Source organism: Mirounga angustirostris, unplaced genomic scaffold, assembly GCF_029215605.1.
Source record: "Mirounga angustirostris isolate CCGP_5_RB_7025 unplaced genomic scaffold, mMirAng1.0.hap1 SCAF_10, whole genome shotgun sequence".
In the NCBI taxonomy this organism is placed as follows: domain Eukaryota; kingdom Metazoa; phylum Chordata; class Mammalia; order Carnivora; family Phocidae; genus Mirounga; species Mirounga angustirostris.
Window position 1 is genome coordinate 88342277 of NW_026991718.1, and position 16367 is coordinate 88358643.

The 16367-nt window shown below is 44.6% G+C and overlaps 1 protein-coding gene across 7 annotated transcripts in view; it reads left to right on the plus strand.

Moving 5' to 3' along the window:
* The window catches only part of ABHD12 (abhydrolase domain containing 12, lysophospholipase), a 102412-nt gene that overhangs the window by 65420 nt on the left and 20625 nt on the right, over positions 1–16367 (plus strand). For all 7 annotated transcript variants that reach the window (XR_010405758.1, XR_010405757.1, XM_054509983.2 and 4 more), the window contains exons 3-4: positions 6089–6194; positions 15797–15916. Coding sequence is in view for 5 of the 7 variants with exons in the window: in XM_054509983.2 (XP_054365958.1) it covers positions 6089–6194; positions 15797–15916 (226 nt within the window). In the remaining 2 variants the exon portion in view is untranslated. The remainder of the gene's footprint in view (positions 1–6088; positions 6195–15796; positions 15917–16367) is intronic.

The window sequence follows — 16367 nt, forward strand, 5'->3', positions numbered from 1 at the left end:
GAATATATTCTTAAGTTCACACTAAATCTGTCTGAAATCACATTCATAAATCAGATAAACTATAGAAAAAACATAGCCCCATGATTTAAGTCATTATTCTACTTTAAATATATTTTCATAAGCAAAAACTACATGAGCATTCCAAAAACAAAAGATTAACTGAAAAGCCCTGAAAGGCAGTGAAGAAGAAAATGAAAATCATTCTGAGGAAATTGTTAATGTTGTTGCTTATCTGTCTGTTTCCTGTCGGTCTCTTTTGTCTGAGTCTCTACACATAAACATGAGTATGTGTGCTTTTCACTACTTAGGTTCAAAAGTCTGATTCCAGTGTCAGTGATGTTGGGTGATACCCAGTATTTTGTGGTCTTGAAGTCTAGATGACTAGATTGAAGTATAGTTGGCATACAGTAGGATGCTAATTTCAGGGGTACAACACAGAGGTTTGACAATTGTATGCATTACTCAGCGATCGTCACAGTAAGCGTAGTCACCATCTGTCAGCATACTGACTTACTACAGTAGTGTTGACTGTATTCCCTATGTTGTATGTCTCATCCCCATGTGTGTATTTAACTGGAAACTCGTACCTTTTCACCTCCTTCCCCTATTTTGCCCTTCTCCCCACCTCCTCCCCCTCTGGCAACCACCAATTTGTTCTCTGTATTTGTGGGTCTGTTTCAGTTTGCTTGTTCCTTTGTTTTGTTTTTTAGATGCCACATGTAAGTGAAATCCTACAGTATTTGTCTTTCTCTGACTTATTTCACTTAGCATAATGCCCTCTGGGTCTACCCATGTTGTCCCAAATGGCAAGATCTCATCCTTTTTTATGCTGAGTAATGAAGCCTAGATATCTTCTCTGCAGTTCTTTGCCCTCAGATCTAGAACCGTCTCTTGGTGGGAAGGAATGTTTTGGTTCAGAGGCCTGCACAGAACTGCTCCTCTCTGCACATTACCTTGGGCCTTTTTTGGGAAATAGGTTAGATATATGAATTATGTATTTGTTTTTAAAGCAGGCCAGCCAGCCCGCTTCAACATTCTCCAGGATAATAATCCTTATGCTTCCTCTTTCTCTTTCCTCTTAGCAGTCCCTTTTAGCCCTTGATAGCTTTCTTTCCTTTTAAAATTTTTTTGAGTAGTTGACACATAATATTACATTAGTTTCAGGTGTACAACATAGTGATTAGGCTATGCTCACCATGAGTGTAGCCACCATCTGTTACCATAAATGTGATTACAGTATCATTGGCTATATTCCTCATGCCATGCCTTTCATCCCTGTGACTTACTCATTCCAGACCTAGACGTCTGTACCTCCCACTTCTTTTCCCCTATTTTGCTCATCCCCCCATGCCTCTCCCCTCTGGCAATTATCAGTTTGTTCTCCGTGTTTACAAACAGATCAGGTCTGAGTCTGCTTTTTGTTTATTCATTTGTTTTTGTTTTTGTTTTAGATTCCACATATGAGTGAAATCATACAGTATTTGTCTTTCTCTGCCTGACTTATTTCACTTAGCATTATACCCTCTAGGTCCATCCATGTTGTCACAAATGGCAAGATATTGTCCTTTTTTATGGCTGTGTAATAGTCTAGTGTGTGTCGGGGGGGTTATTACATTGTCCTTATCCATTCATCTATTCATGGACACTTGGGTTTCTCCCATATCTTGGCTATTGTAAGTAATGCTGCAGTAAACATGGGGATGCATGTATCCTTTCAAATTAGTGTTTCCATTTTCTTTGGGTAGTAGTGGAATTATTGTATCATATGGTATTTCTATTTTTAATTTTTTGAGGAACCTCCCTACTATATTCCTTTCTTATCCCCTTTCTTTTATGGAAACCCCTACAGCCCCCATCACAGTGTTAGAATTTGATAGAACCCAGAGAGCCCTCTGCCCTCCCTTGTTGGCACTACACCTCTTCCAGTGCATCAGTGACTGGGATGAGAGGTAGCCCCGATATTTAAAATCCTCAGGCAGTCAAAAGTGTCCATTATGGCTAAGTAGCTGTAGTCTCTCACCCTATCATGTATTTTGCAGGTGGACTAAAGACGGGATGATAGAATAGGTTGTTTTTCATTCAGTCGTGTCCTCACTGGTTATTCACTGAACACCGCTTGTGCAGGATCCTCTCTAAATCATGCCCATTGGTATGTGGTTGCCAATAAATGACAGTGCAGCCAGAGGGTGAATAATGAAAAATGGGAAGGAAGGGAAGCCAGAGGTGGGGTTGAAGCAGCTGGATGTGTCTTGCAAGCCTGTGGACACAGCATGTGTGTATTTGGTTCCCGGGTTGTGCACTTGAGCTGTATGTGAGGCCGAACTTGTATAGCTAGCAGTGAGGGGCTGGGTCACTGTCCCAGACTCCTCACTCCTGCCCCTGCCATGGGCCCTGTGGGCCCTGTGCTGTGTCCCTCCTCCAACCCTGTGAATGAAGCAGGGCCCCAAGGGTCATGGGACCAAGGGATAACACAGGAGGTCAGAGGTCCCTGGTACCCAGCTGTTCCTGGCCAGCAGGAGTGAGGTGTGTTCTGGCCTGGGCATAGCCTGCCACCCTCCTCTTGCACCCCTTGACCCTGTCCCTTTGTGGCATTTTGCTTACTCAGACCAGTAGTTACCAGTGGTTCCTTTGGCCACACCTCTCTGGAGCTGTCTGACCCCCTGGACTGACCATGGACCTCCACTCTCCGGAGGAGCCCCATGGGAAGAGAGGCACATGGGTGGCATCTGCTGGACTCAGCGCTTTCACTGCCTTCTTTTTCACGGTTATTTCTAAAACAGAAATAAAAGTGGACTGGAAGACAAGTTTTGTGGAATGAGGTCCTCCTGGAGGAGAATCTGGCTTCTCAGTTTCTAAATTTCTCAGGCCTGGAAGCTTTCGGGATTAGCTGCTAATCCTCATTAAACAGTTTTCACAGGTAGGGAGTTCCCTTGGAGCTGTGGGGTTGTGTGGAAGTAGCTTAACTACCTTCTTCCCCAATCCAGAACCCACTGAGGCCTGAGAGCTGAGCCAGTGGAAGCCAAGTGCCCTCAGCCCTTGATGACACCCACTTTTTGTTTGGCATGGGGGCTGGGGGTGGGTAATTCCAGTCTCAGGAGCAAAATTAAGGGAATCTGGGTGTGGGGTTGAACAGTGGATACGGGGTTTGGGGTTTTCAGAGTTTTTTTTTTTGAACGATTTTATCCATTTATTTGACAGAGAGAGGGAACACAAGCAGGGGGAGTGGGAGAGGGAGAAGCAGGCTTCCCGCGGAGCAGGGAGCCTGATGCGGGGCTCAATCCCAGGACCCCAGGATCATGACCTGAGCTGAAGGCAGACACAACGACTGAGCCACCCAGGTGCCCCGGTTTTCAGAGCTTTATTGAAGTCATTTCACTTCACAGTTGTGAGATGATGAACGGGCACATGAAGCTGCAGCTGTCAGCTCCCACAGCATGGAACATTGTCCCAGAATGGAGATTGCAGGAGTAGGTACCTGCGTCTGAAACAGCACGGGAAACAGGCCCTTGCCAGCCTTCTGTCTGGTCAGGAGCCTTCTCTGAGTCCCGTTGCCAGAGTAAAATATGACCTCCGTAGCATGGCTACTTTGGTCCCCGGGGGCAGATGTAAGAAATACCACAAACTGGGTGGCTTAAAACAACAGAAATTTATTCTCTCTCACTTCTAGAGCCTGGAAGCCTGAAATCAAGGTGTCAGCAGGGCCACGCTCTCTGAGACTCTGGGCACAGTCCTTCCTGGCCTCCTCCAGGCCTCTGGTGGAGGCCAAGAGTCTGTGGTGTCCCTCGACCTGTAGCTGCACCACTCCAGCCTCTGCCTCTGTCGTCACGCAGCTGCCTCCTCCCAGTGTCTTTCCACTGTCTTCCGCTGTCCTTGTCTGTGTCTGTGTCCCAGTTTTCCCTTTTGATAGTGACACCAGGTCTACTGGATTGAAGTCCACCTTATGACCTTGGTTTAGCTTGATTGTCTCTGTAAAGACCCTATTTCCAAATAAGGTCACATTCTGATGGGCTGGGGGTTGGGACTTCAGTGTATTCTGAAAAGGACCTGAGGGCCAGTTCGTATCAGAGCCATTGACCTTTCTTCCTTCCTGTCTGATGAGTCAAGAGTGCAGGCTGTGGAGTGGCTGCTAGGTGCTGCCAGGTCTGTGCCGTGGGAGCTGGTGACCTAACAAGAGCTCTGAGGTGGAAGAGCTGGTGTGCACATCGCAGGAGGCGCCGCAGGAAGGCGCACGCGGCACGGGGCCGGCATGACAGGAGCACCAGGACATGTGATGCCACCTCCTTTGATGGCCCTTTTTCTTTTGAGAGAAAGTCATAATTAAAGTTTAAAAAATTTAGCCTTCTCCTTGGTGAAGAGGTGTATTAAGAAGCTGAAGGTACAAGTGGCAGCCCTCATGGGAGGATTTATCTCCTTGCATGGTCTGAAATGCTCAGGGAATTTCTGGGGAAGTGTGCCTCCTCATGTCCTCATGAGTGGGTATTTCATTTCTTCAGCAAATGCGTGGTGGAGCTGCAGTGGGCATTGGAGGAGTGAGAGCTAAATGTGCAGGTATGTGGTGGGAGAGTACTCAGAGGTCAGCAAGTGCAAAGGTTGTGGCTCAGGAACAGGATGGTAGTGCAAGATGAGCACGTTTGGCTTGGTGCCATGTGGGTATGTGCAGTTATGTAATGAGACTACTCTCTTCACCAAAGAAAACTGTATAGAGGTGTGTGACTCTTTTATATAAGGTGGGATTGGCTAGAGGCCAGGACCATCCTGCTGTTTGTCCTTATGCCCTTTGGGAGTTGCCATTTGATAAAGTGAGTAAATCTCACCTCATGGTTTTGTTTTTTTTGTTTTTTGTTTTTTGTTTTTAAGTTTTTCAGTCTTTGGGGCACCTGGGTGGTTCAGTCAGTTAAGCGTCTGACTCTTGATTTCAGCTCAGGTCATGATCTCAGGGACATGAGATTGAGACCTGTGCTGGGCTCCACGCTGGGCTTGGAGCCTGCTTAAGATTCTCTCTCTCCCTCTCCTACTCCCCTACACCCTGCTCGCATGCTCTCTCAAAAAAAAAAAAATTAAGTTTTTCAATTTTTGACTATAGCCTTAAAAATTGTGTTCACCACAAGCAGTAAAAGCACAACAGTATATAAAGGAAAAATTAAATATCCCCACCTGCCCAGGCATGCATGCGTGCATGTGTGTCGCACACACATACTTTGGTAACAGCCTGACCTGTGTCTTCCTTTATTTCTTTCCGAGTCCCATGTGGATTGTGATGTTGAATACATTTGCTTGCTTTTACAGTAACATTGTGGGACTGTGCAGCATATCTGGTCATCTCACTCCTTCTCTGCTCTCCTACCTATAGTTCGTGGACGTTCCCCCATGTCATTGGGTCTTAGTTGGTCTCCAGCTAATGGCCCCTGGATTTTCCATAGTGTGGGCGCATTACAGAATTCTGCTCTGTTGGCAGGTGACCTGTTAAATGTAGGGCACCTGTTGTACAGTTCCATTTGGCGTCACTTAACTCCAGATGGGCTCTGTGGATTCCCTGCACCCGAACCTCATCTTCTGCTGTCATGTCTGCATGAAGTGACAGCACTAGAAACTTCAGGACCCCACTTAACTGACTCACACCTACATTCACTTGGTCACCAAGTCTGGTGGCCTTGGCTCCAGAACACACCACCCATTTGTCACCTTTCCCCTTGTTCCTCCCACCACCACCCAGGTTCCAGCCTTCACTTGTGGCTTAGCCAGGCTTGGCTGGCCTCCCCATCTCCAGCCTCTCTCGTGGCCGGCATGTCCCTCAGGCTCCTCAGGCCCCTTTCGTTCCCTCACTTGTGACTTCTCACCTTGAACAACCGTCAGGGGGTCCATCTGTTCTCGGACTCATCCTTGCTAGAGGATGTGCAGGCGTGCCCACAGCGTTCCAGCGCTTGCTCACCCAGCCCTGCACCTGAGGCCAAGGGCCCTGTGTACCTGGCAGTCTTGGGTTGGAAAAGACTTGGCACTTCCTGAGAGCTTCACCTCTGCTCTGTGCGTGTACACATGTATGTCCATCTGCCCCCACTAATCCTGGTTTCCATATCTTTATCCCCCACAGTGAGGGTTCCCTATTTCATTGACTTGAAAAAACCGCAGGATCAAGGTTTGAATCACACATGTAATTACTACCTCCAGCCAGAGGAAGACGTGACCATTGGAGTCTGGTGAGTGACCAGCGGCGTGGCCAGTGTTGTCCAAGATGATCGCCTGTCTGTTTTTATCCTCCCCCTTTCCGTTTCCAAAGCAGATATCTTGGCTAAATTTGATCCTAATGGAGCATGATGAGATGGCATCAGATCTGTTCTGAGGTTTTCAAACACCGAAGGCTTTGTGAACCAGGCTGTTTGTGGAAGAGAGCCTTATTTCCAGAGGGAAAAAAAGAGTATGAGCACAGAATCACGAGCACAGATTTGAGATACACTCTTTCTTCTCAGAGAAGGGAACTTGAAAACAGCTGGATTTCTTCCACGTGCAGTGCTTACAGCCACTGATAATGGTGGTGTTTGCTCTCTTCTTGTATTGACTTTTTTGAGCCAAAATTTAAATGGGACTTAAGCTCTGTGACTTCTTTCTGTCTTCTTGGAATATGTTTTCCTGCTTTTCCCTATGGATAAGTGGGTGTTTCTGAACAACTAAATTAAAATTGACCAACTTTTCTGTGGCACTTTCTTTCTTCTCTCTGAAGCAGCTTGGCATCACTGCCCCTTTATGTAGCTGGGTTTCTCTTTCAGCAGCCATGACATCCTCTCTGCCCTTGCAGAAAACTGCTGTGTACGTGAGATGCTTCTAAACAAAATGCTGTGGGTGGCTTCCCAGTGTGGGCTGTGAGGAAGTTCAGCCATATCTAATGGTCTTGGGTAGAGAACATAAAATGGGAAGGGAGATTATTGTTCTAGGAGTTAATGCTGGGACTAGGCTTTTGTTATTTCTGGTTTAATTTAATCTTATACTTACTGACCAGTGTGTGTGCATGGGACACTTTGCTCTTGTGTCCTCAGTCAGAAGGTTGATGTGTTTTGCTCAGAGCTATCTGTTAGGAATTGGTCAGCCCTCCTGCTGGTTAGTGTGGTCTGTGCTTTGAGACATGGACAGGGGTTTGTTAGTAGGGACCTCTTCCTTGGGTAGTGGTTAGGGCAGTCTATTGCAGGAGGGATGTTTGTGCTGCTGATACTTAGGCTGAAAGCTCCCACAGCAGTTACCCAAGAAGGTTGTCCTGAGTGACAGCAATGGCGAGACTCAAATTAGTGACGGCCAGGCTGTGTGCTGCTGGGCCCCGGCTGGCCTGCCCAGGTCTGTGCCCTGTACTGTCATGAGGATGCTGTGGGCCCTCGGGCAGCAGTAGGCCTTATTCTTAGCTGCCTGTTTGTGGGCACAAGCTCTCCCTCTGGCAGGGGGCAGGAGAGCCCTGGGAATAGGGTCCCTCTCCTCTGGGTGGGAGCTTCCCGGGCCTTTGTGAAGAGCACCAGGCTTGGGGTAAGCTGGCTCCTGGAAGTACAGCAGTGTCCAGGACTTTTAAAATGTGCCTTTTGGTCCCATGGGTTTATAATTGCCATAGAGTGATCATTATGGTCAGAATCAGAACCATCCAAAATGCTGTCCTCTGGAATGGGTCAAAGAAACGTTAGAAGTGAAATGCTAAGGGGCACCTGGGTGGCTCAGTTGGTAAGCGTCTGACTCTTGATTTCGGCTCAGGTCACGATCTCAGGGTTGTGAGATTGAGCCCCACGTCATGCCCCACACTGGGCCTGGAATCTGCTTAAGATTCTCTCTCTGCCCCTCCCTCCTCTGCCCTCTAAAAAGAAAATGAAGAAGTAAAATGCTGAAACTTAAGCAGAAAATTTAAAAATGGCCATTTAATATTTGTAAGCATTCTTGCTAATAAATGTGAATGTGTTTTACAGAAAAACCTATTCTTTCGGACTCTCTGCAGCAATTAACAGTATTTGATGTGGATTGACTTCAGATTAACTAGAGCATCTCCCTGAGGGAGAGTTCTGGCCAGAGAGACTGAGTGCACCTGCCCGGTCAAGTGTGGGATGAGCCGGGCTGACACCAGTCCATCCATGTAGCATGTTGGCTTGCAGCATCTCCTCCTACAGAGATGGGTCTGCTCCCAGATGCCTTTTAAGCAGGCTCTGGAATCTGCTGTACATTAGAAATGGTGCTTTAAGGATGTCCAGCTTCTAGTCCAGCTCATAAAGATCAGTGTCGCTGAATTACCACCTATGACAGCATGAACTATCTTAGGTCCGTTGTGAATTAAATTGTGTACAGCTTAGACTAGATAGTCCAAGATGGTGGAGGACTTAGTTTCATCTGGTCCCAGGAATTCAGCTAGATAGCTCTCAAATCATTCTGAACACCAGCGAACTCAACTGGAAATGTAAGAAAAGAATAGCTTCAACTCTACAAATAGAAAAGCGACCACTTTCTGCAAGAGTAAGAGGTGCGGAGAAGTGGATCCCAGGCAATATATGGGAAGATAAACCGCGGGGGGCGGGAGCCTCTATAAGCCGACTACTGGAAAGTGATAGAGCCGCGGAGCACAAAACCGGAAATTTTAGAAGTCTGCTCTGCTGAGTGATGTCCCTGCCTGAAAGATGCTCAGGTGGCGAAATCCTAGGTGGAACGGTGTGGTCTCAGGACCCTTGGGGTCACAGGAAGACCGGGGGTGCCTGAGTGCAGCAGAGCTCCCAGGTATCAGAGCGAGGAAGCCAGCTGCAATCAATGAACCCAGGAGTGGGCTCTCAGCTCGGGGTTGCCATATACCGTGAACTGTGGCATGGTTGGGTGACTGCTCTCCAAGCAGGTTCCCAGCAAGCGGCAGAGCCGTAGGGAGACCGCCTTTCTCCCGGGAGAGGAGAAGCACTGGTATGCACTGCAGGAATCTGCTGGGTTTGGAGACTCCAAACAGGGTCGTATGCCTGAGATAGAAACACTCGGTGACAGGCTAGGTGAGCACAGAATGTGAACTGAGACCCCGGAGACAGGAGTGATTGACTGCTTTTCCCTGAGGGTGCACTGAGGAGTGGGGCCCTGCCTCCCGGAGACTGGGAGGCTACCATTTTCATTTTCATTCTCATTCTCTAAAGCTGCGCAGAAAGCCTCAGGGAACAAAAGCCACAGCAAGCAAGCAATCTGGAGCAGATTACTTAGCCTGGCCCTCTGGCAAGGGCAGTGCAATTCTGCCGAGGGGCAAAGACACCTGAGAATCAGCACAACAGGCCCCTCCCCCCAGAAAACCAGCAAGAACATCCAGCTAAGACCCAAGTTTACCGATCACACAGAACTGCAAAACTCCAGTGCTAGTGGAAAATAGTATATAGAACATGATTTTTGTCCCATGATTCTTTAGTCTTTGAATTTTATTTTTTTCTCTTTCCTTTTCAACCAGTTTTTTATTTTATCAACTCTTCTTTTTAAATCTTTTTTAATTTTCATTTTTACAGTTACATTCTGTCCTTTCATTATATTTACTTTTATTTTTGAATATATATGTTTTTCTTTCTTTACAATTTTGAGATGCAGTTTTTGTTAAAGGCTTTTTAAATTTTCATCTTTATAGTTATGTTCTATCCTTTCATTCTATTTAATTTTATTTTTGTATGTATATAAGTTTTTCTTCCTTTACAGTTTTGGGATCTAGTTTTCTAATAAACAGACCAAAATACAGAATCCACTATATTGCTCTTTTCTGATCATGTCTGATTATAGTCTCTCTCTCTCTATTTTATTTTTTTTTTCAGTTTTGGGTCTTTTCTGATTTGTAGTGTATATTTCTCTGGGGTCGTTGTTGCCATTTTAGTATTTTGTTCTCTTGTCCATCTATTCTTCTCTTGACAGAATGACAAGACGAAAAACTCACCTCAAAAAAAAAGAACAAGAAGCAGTACTGACTGCCAGGGACCTAATCAGTATTAAGTAAGGTGTCGGAACTAGAGTTCAGAATGACGATTATAAAGATACTAGCTGGAGTTGAGAAAAGCAAAGAAGATTACAGAATCCCTTTCTGGAGAAATAAAAAAAATGAAATCTAACCAAGTTGAAATCAAAAAGGATATGAATGAGATGCAATAAAAAATGGAAGCTCTAATTGCTAGGATAAATGAGGTAGAAGAGAGAAATAGTGATATAGAAGACCAAATGAGAAAAAGAGAGATAAACAACTACTGGATCACGAGGGCATAATTCGAGAGATAAGTGATACCATAAGATGAAACAATATTAGAATAATTGAGATCCCAGAAGAAGAGGAAAGAGAGAGAGGGGCAGAAGGTATATTGGAGCAAATTATAGCAGAGAACTTCCCTAATGTGGGGAAGGAAATGGGCATCCAAGTCCAGGAGGCACAGAGAACACCCCTCAAAATCAATAAAAATAGGTCAACACCCCGACATATAATAGTGTAACTTGCAAATCTCAAAGACAAAGAGAGGGCGCCTGGGTGGCTCAGTTGTTGAGCGTCTGCCTTCAGCTCAGGTCATGATCCCGGGGTCCAGGGATCGAGACCCGCATCGGGCTCCCGGCTCAGTGGGAAGCCTGCTTCTCCCTCTCCCACTCCCCCTGCTTGTGTTCTCTCTCTCTGTCAAATAAATAAAATCTTAAAAAAAAAAAAAAAAGAAAATCCTGAGGGCAGCTCAGGACAAGAGGTCCATAACCTACAAGGGTAGAAACATTAGATTAGCAGCAGACCTATCCACAGAGACCTGGCAGGCCAGAAAGGACTGACATGATATATTCAGGGTGCTAAATGAGAAAAATAATGGAGCCAAGAATACTTTATCCAACTAGGCTGTCATTCAAAATAGAAATAGAGAAAAAGCTTCCAGGACAAACAAACAGAAACTGAAAGGATTTGTGATCACTAAACCAGCCCTGCAAGAAATATTAAAAGGGATTCTTGGGCACCTGGGAGGCTCAGTTGGTTAAGCAACTGCCTTCGGCTTAGGTCATGATCCCGGAGTCCTGGGATCGAGTCCCACATCAGGCTCCCGGCTCAGCGGGGAGCCTGCTTCTCCCTCTGACCCTCTCCCCTCTCATGCTGTTTCTCTGTCTCTCTCTTTCTCTCAAATAAATAAATAAAATCTTAAAAAAAAAAAAAGGGATTCTTTAAGTGAAGAGAGAGCCCAAAAGTAACCAGAAAGGAACAGAGACAATGTACAGAAACAGTGACTTTACAGGTAATAAAAAGGCCCTAAATTCATATCTTTCAATAGTTACTCTAAATGCCCAAATCAAAAGACATAGGGTATCAGACTGGATAAAAAAACAAGACCCATCGATATGCTGCCTGCAAGAGACTCGCTTTAGACCCAAAGACACCTCCAGATTGAAAGTGAGGGGGTGGAAAACCATTTATCATGCTAATGGACATCAAAAGAAAGCTGGGGTAGCAATCCTTATATCAGACAAATTAGATTTTAAGCCAAAGACTGTAATAAAAGATGAGGAAGCACACTATATCATCATTAAAGGTTCTATTCGACGAGAAGATCTAACAATTGTAAACATTTATACCCCTAACATGGGAGCAGCCAATTACATAAACCAGTTAATAATAAAATTAAACAACACGTCGATAATAATATAATAGTAAGGGACTTTATTATTTTTTTAAAAAGATTTTATTTATTTGACAGAGAGAGCACAAGGGTGGGGAGCAGGCTCCCTACTGAGCAAGGAGCCTGATGCAGGGCTTGATCCCAGGTCCCAGGTCCCTGGGATCATGACCTGAGCTGAAGGCAGATGCTAATTGACTGAGCTACCCAGGTGCCCCAATAGTAGGGGACACCCCACTCACTGCAATGGATAGATCATCTAAGTAGAAGATCAACAAGGAAACAAGGGCTTTGAATGACACACTGGACTGTACTTCATGGATATATTCAGAGCATTCATCCTAAAGCAAAAGAATACACATTCTTCTCAAGTGCACGTGGAACATTCTCCACAATAGATCACATACTGGGTCACAAATCAGGTCTCAACCAGTACCAGAAGATTGAGATTATTCCATGCATATCTTCGGACCATAATGCTTTGAACCTGGAACTAAATCACACGAGGAAATTTGAAAAAAAACTCACATACATGGAGTCTAAAGAGCATCCTACTAAGGAATGAATGGGTCAACCAGGAAACTAAAGAAGAATTTAAAAATTCATGGAAACTAATGAAACTTAAAACACAACTGTTCCAAACCTTTGGGATGCAGCAAAGGTGGTCCTAAGAGGGAAGTATATAGCAATACAAACCTTTCTCAAGAAACAAGATAGGTCTCAAATATACAACCTAACCATTACACCTAAAGGAGCTGGGGGAAAAAGCCCAGCAAATAAAGCCTAAATCCAATAGAAGGGAAATAATAAAGATTAGGCCAGAAATCAATGAAATAGAAACCAAAAGAACAGTAGAACAGATCAACAAAACTGGGAGCTGGTTCTTTGAAAGAATTTTAAGATTGATAAACCCCTGGCCAGACTTACCAAAAGAAAAGAGAAAGGACCCAAATAAATAAAATCATGAATGAAAGAAGAGAGATCACAACCAGTACCAAAGAAATATAAACAATTATAAGAACATATTATCAGCAAATATATGCCAGCAGATTAGGCAATCTGGAAGAAATGGATGCATTCCTAGAGACGTATAAACTACCAAAACCGAAACAGGAAGAAATAGAAAACCCAAACAGATCCATAACCAGCTAGGAAATTGAAGCAGTAAATAAAAATCTCCCAAGAAAACAAGAGTCCAGGGCCAGATGGTTTCCCAGGGGACTTCTGCCAAACATTTAAAGAATGAATACCTATTCTTCTGAAGATGTTTCAAAAAACATAAATGGAAGGAAAACTTCCAAACTCAAGAAGCCAGCATTTCCTTGATCCCAAAACCAGACAAAGACCCCACCAAAAAGGAGAATTACAGACCAATATCCCTGATGAACATGGATGCAGAAATTCTCACCAAGATACTAGCCAATAGAATCCAACAGTACAGTAAGAGGTTTATTCACCACGACCAAGTGGGATTTATTCCTCGGCTGCAAGGATAGTTCAGCATCCACAAATCAATCTGTGATAGACTACATAAGTCAAAGAAAGGCAAGAACCACATGATACTCTCAATTGATGCAGAGAACGCATTTGACAAAATACAGCATACTTTGTTGATTAAAGCTCTCCATAGTGTAGGGATAGAGGGTACATACCTCAATATCGTAAAAGCCATCTGTGTAAAGCACACAGTGAATATCATTCTCAATGAGGAAAAACTGAGAGCTTTTCCCCTAAGATCAGGAACACGACAGGGATGCCTACTCTCACCACTATTATTCAACATAGTACTAGAAGTCCTAGCAACAGCAATCAGACAACAAAAAGAAATGAAAGGCATCTGTGTAATCAGCAAAAGGAAGTTAAACTCTTTCTCTTCACAGATGACATGATACTTTATATGGAAAACCCAAAAGACTCCAGCCCAAAATTACTAGAACTCATACAGGAATTCAGTAAAGTGGCAGGATATAAAATCAATTCACAGAAATCAGTTGCATTTCTATATACTAACAATGAGACAGAAGAAAGAGAAATTAAGGAATTGATCCTATTTACAAAAGCACCAAAAACCATAAGATACCTAGGAATAAACCTAACCACACAGGTATAGGATATATACTCTAGAAACCACAGAACACTTAAGAAATTGAAGAAGACACAAAGAGATGGAAAAACATTCCATGCTCATGGATTGGAAGAATAAACATTGTGAAAATGTCTATGCTGCCCAGAGGAATCTACACATTCAGCGCAATCCTTATCAAAATACCATCGCCGTTTTTGCAGAGCTGGAACAAACAATCCTAAAATTTGTATGGAACGAGAAAAGACCCTGAATCACCAGGGGGATGTTGGAAGAAAACCAAAGCTGGGGGCATCACAATATCTGACTTCAAGCTGTATTACAAAGCTGTGATCATCAAGACAGCATGATACTGGCACAAAAACAGACACATAGATCAATGGAACAGAATAGAGAACCCAGAAATGGACCCTCAACTCTGTGGTCAAGTAATCTTCGACAAAGCAGGAAAGCATATCCAATGGAACAAAGACAGTCTCTTCCACAAATGGTGTTGGGAAAATTGGATAGCCACATGCAGGAGAATGAAACTGGACCTCTTTCTTACACCATACACAAAGATAAACATGAAATGGATGAAAGACCTAAATGTGAGACAGGAATCTATCAAAATCATAGAGGAGAACACAAGCAGCAACCTCTTTGACCTTGGCTACAGCAAATTCTTGCTAGTTATGTCTCCGATAGAAAAGGAAACAAAAGCAAAAATGAACTATTAAGACTTAGTCAAGATAAAAAGCTCTGCACAGCAAAGAAAATAGTGAACAAAACTAAAAGGCAACCTACATTGTGGGAGAAGATATTTGCAAATGACATATCAGATAAAAGGCTACTATCCAAGATACATAAAGAACTTATCATCATCACCCAAAAAAACAAATAATCTAGTCAGAAATGGGCAGGAGACATGAACAGACATTTCTTCAAAGAAGACCTACAAATGGCCAACAGACACATGAAGATATGCTTCACATCACTAGGCATCAAGGAAATACACATCAAAACCACAATGAGATACCACCTCACACCAGTCAGAATGGCTAAAAATTAACAAGACTGGAAACAACAAATGTTGGTGAGGGTCCAGAGAAAGGGGAACCCTCCTACATTGTTGGTGGGAATGCAAGCTGGTGCAGCCACTCTGGAGAACAGTAGGGAGGGGTCCTCAAGAAGTTGAAAGTAGAGCTACCCTATGACCCAGCAATTGTACTACTAGGTATTTATCCAAAGGATACAAACAGTGATTTGAAGGGGCACGTGCACCCCAATGTTCATAGCAGCAATGTCCACAAAAGCCAAACTATGAAAAGAGCCGAGATGCCCTTCAACAGATGAATGGATAAAGAAGATGTGGTCCATATATACAATGGAATATTACTCAGCCATCAGAAAGGATGAATACTTACCATTTACATGGACATGGATGACTGGAGGGTATTATGCTAAGCAAAATAAGTCAATAAGAGAGACAATTATATGATTTCACTCATATGTGGAATTTAGGAAACAAAACAGAAGATCATAGGGGAAGAGAGGAAAAAATAAAACAAGATGAAATAAGAGAGGGAGACAAATCATAAGAGACTTAATCATAGGAAACAAACTAAGGGTTGCTGGAGGGGAAGAAGGTAGGGGGATGGAGTAACTGGGTGATGGCGTTAAGGAGGGCACTTGATGTAATGTAAAAATAAGTAAAAAGTTGCAGCTTAAATATATGGGTGTGTATGAGGGGAAATAATGTTATTTAGCTAGTATGTATTAAGCACTCATTCTGTGCGAGGCCCAGGTGAAGGCCTGGTGAGCGAGCCGGACTAGATCTTACCTTACAGAGTGTACAGTTCACACGGCAGAAACTCCAGCCCCACCCCCAACCCCTGCCCACCTGCTACCAGAGGGAGCTTCTGTGGCCCCGAGGTGCCCAGGTATAAGTAGGAAATCTACCAAGGCTGTCAGAAGCCATCACTCTAGCTTGGAGTTCTGAGTTATTTCTTCTGGTCATGGGGGCAGTTTGCCTCCCCAGCCCCACCCATCCTGCTCTGTGCTCAGTTGTGACTCTGATCCTCTGTCGTTCTGTCAGTAGTCATCCTCATCTGATCATGCCACTCCACTCTACTTCTGTTTCCAGGCACACTGTCCCCGCTGTCTGGTGGAAGGATGCCCAAGGAAAGGACCAGATGTGGTATGAGGACACCTTGGCTTCCAGCCGCCCTATCATCCTGTACCTGCACGGGAATGCAGGCACAAGGTGAGGAAGAGGAGCCTGTGTAGCATGTCCTCCCTGCAATGCTGGCCCGATCGGGTCTACTGACCCCCTGCAGTGAGGGAGTGTACAGGCAGTGGGGCTGTGGGTCATCCCAAGAACACAGGAAAAGGCAGAGTTTATGGGATTTGGGGGAAAGGGGTCAGGGTGAAACTCCCATGAAGCAGTGTTCCCACAGGCTCAGAGCAGAGCTGTATGCAAGGTGGGCCCAGGTGCAGTTTCCTTGGGAAACCACCCCACCCCCCATGTTAAGCAGATGTGGGAAGCTGTGTCCAGACACCCCTTATCTGGGGCTCGCACCTGGGTGGAATGGAGGAGGCTGTGTCTCTGTCACAGTGACCCAGATCCTCGGCCAGAGTGGGGTGTTGCCTTCCTCCTGACGTCGTAATTTGAAGGGCAAAGTGAGGGCCAGTGACTTAGGGAATAAGGCTTCTCA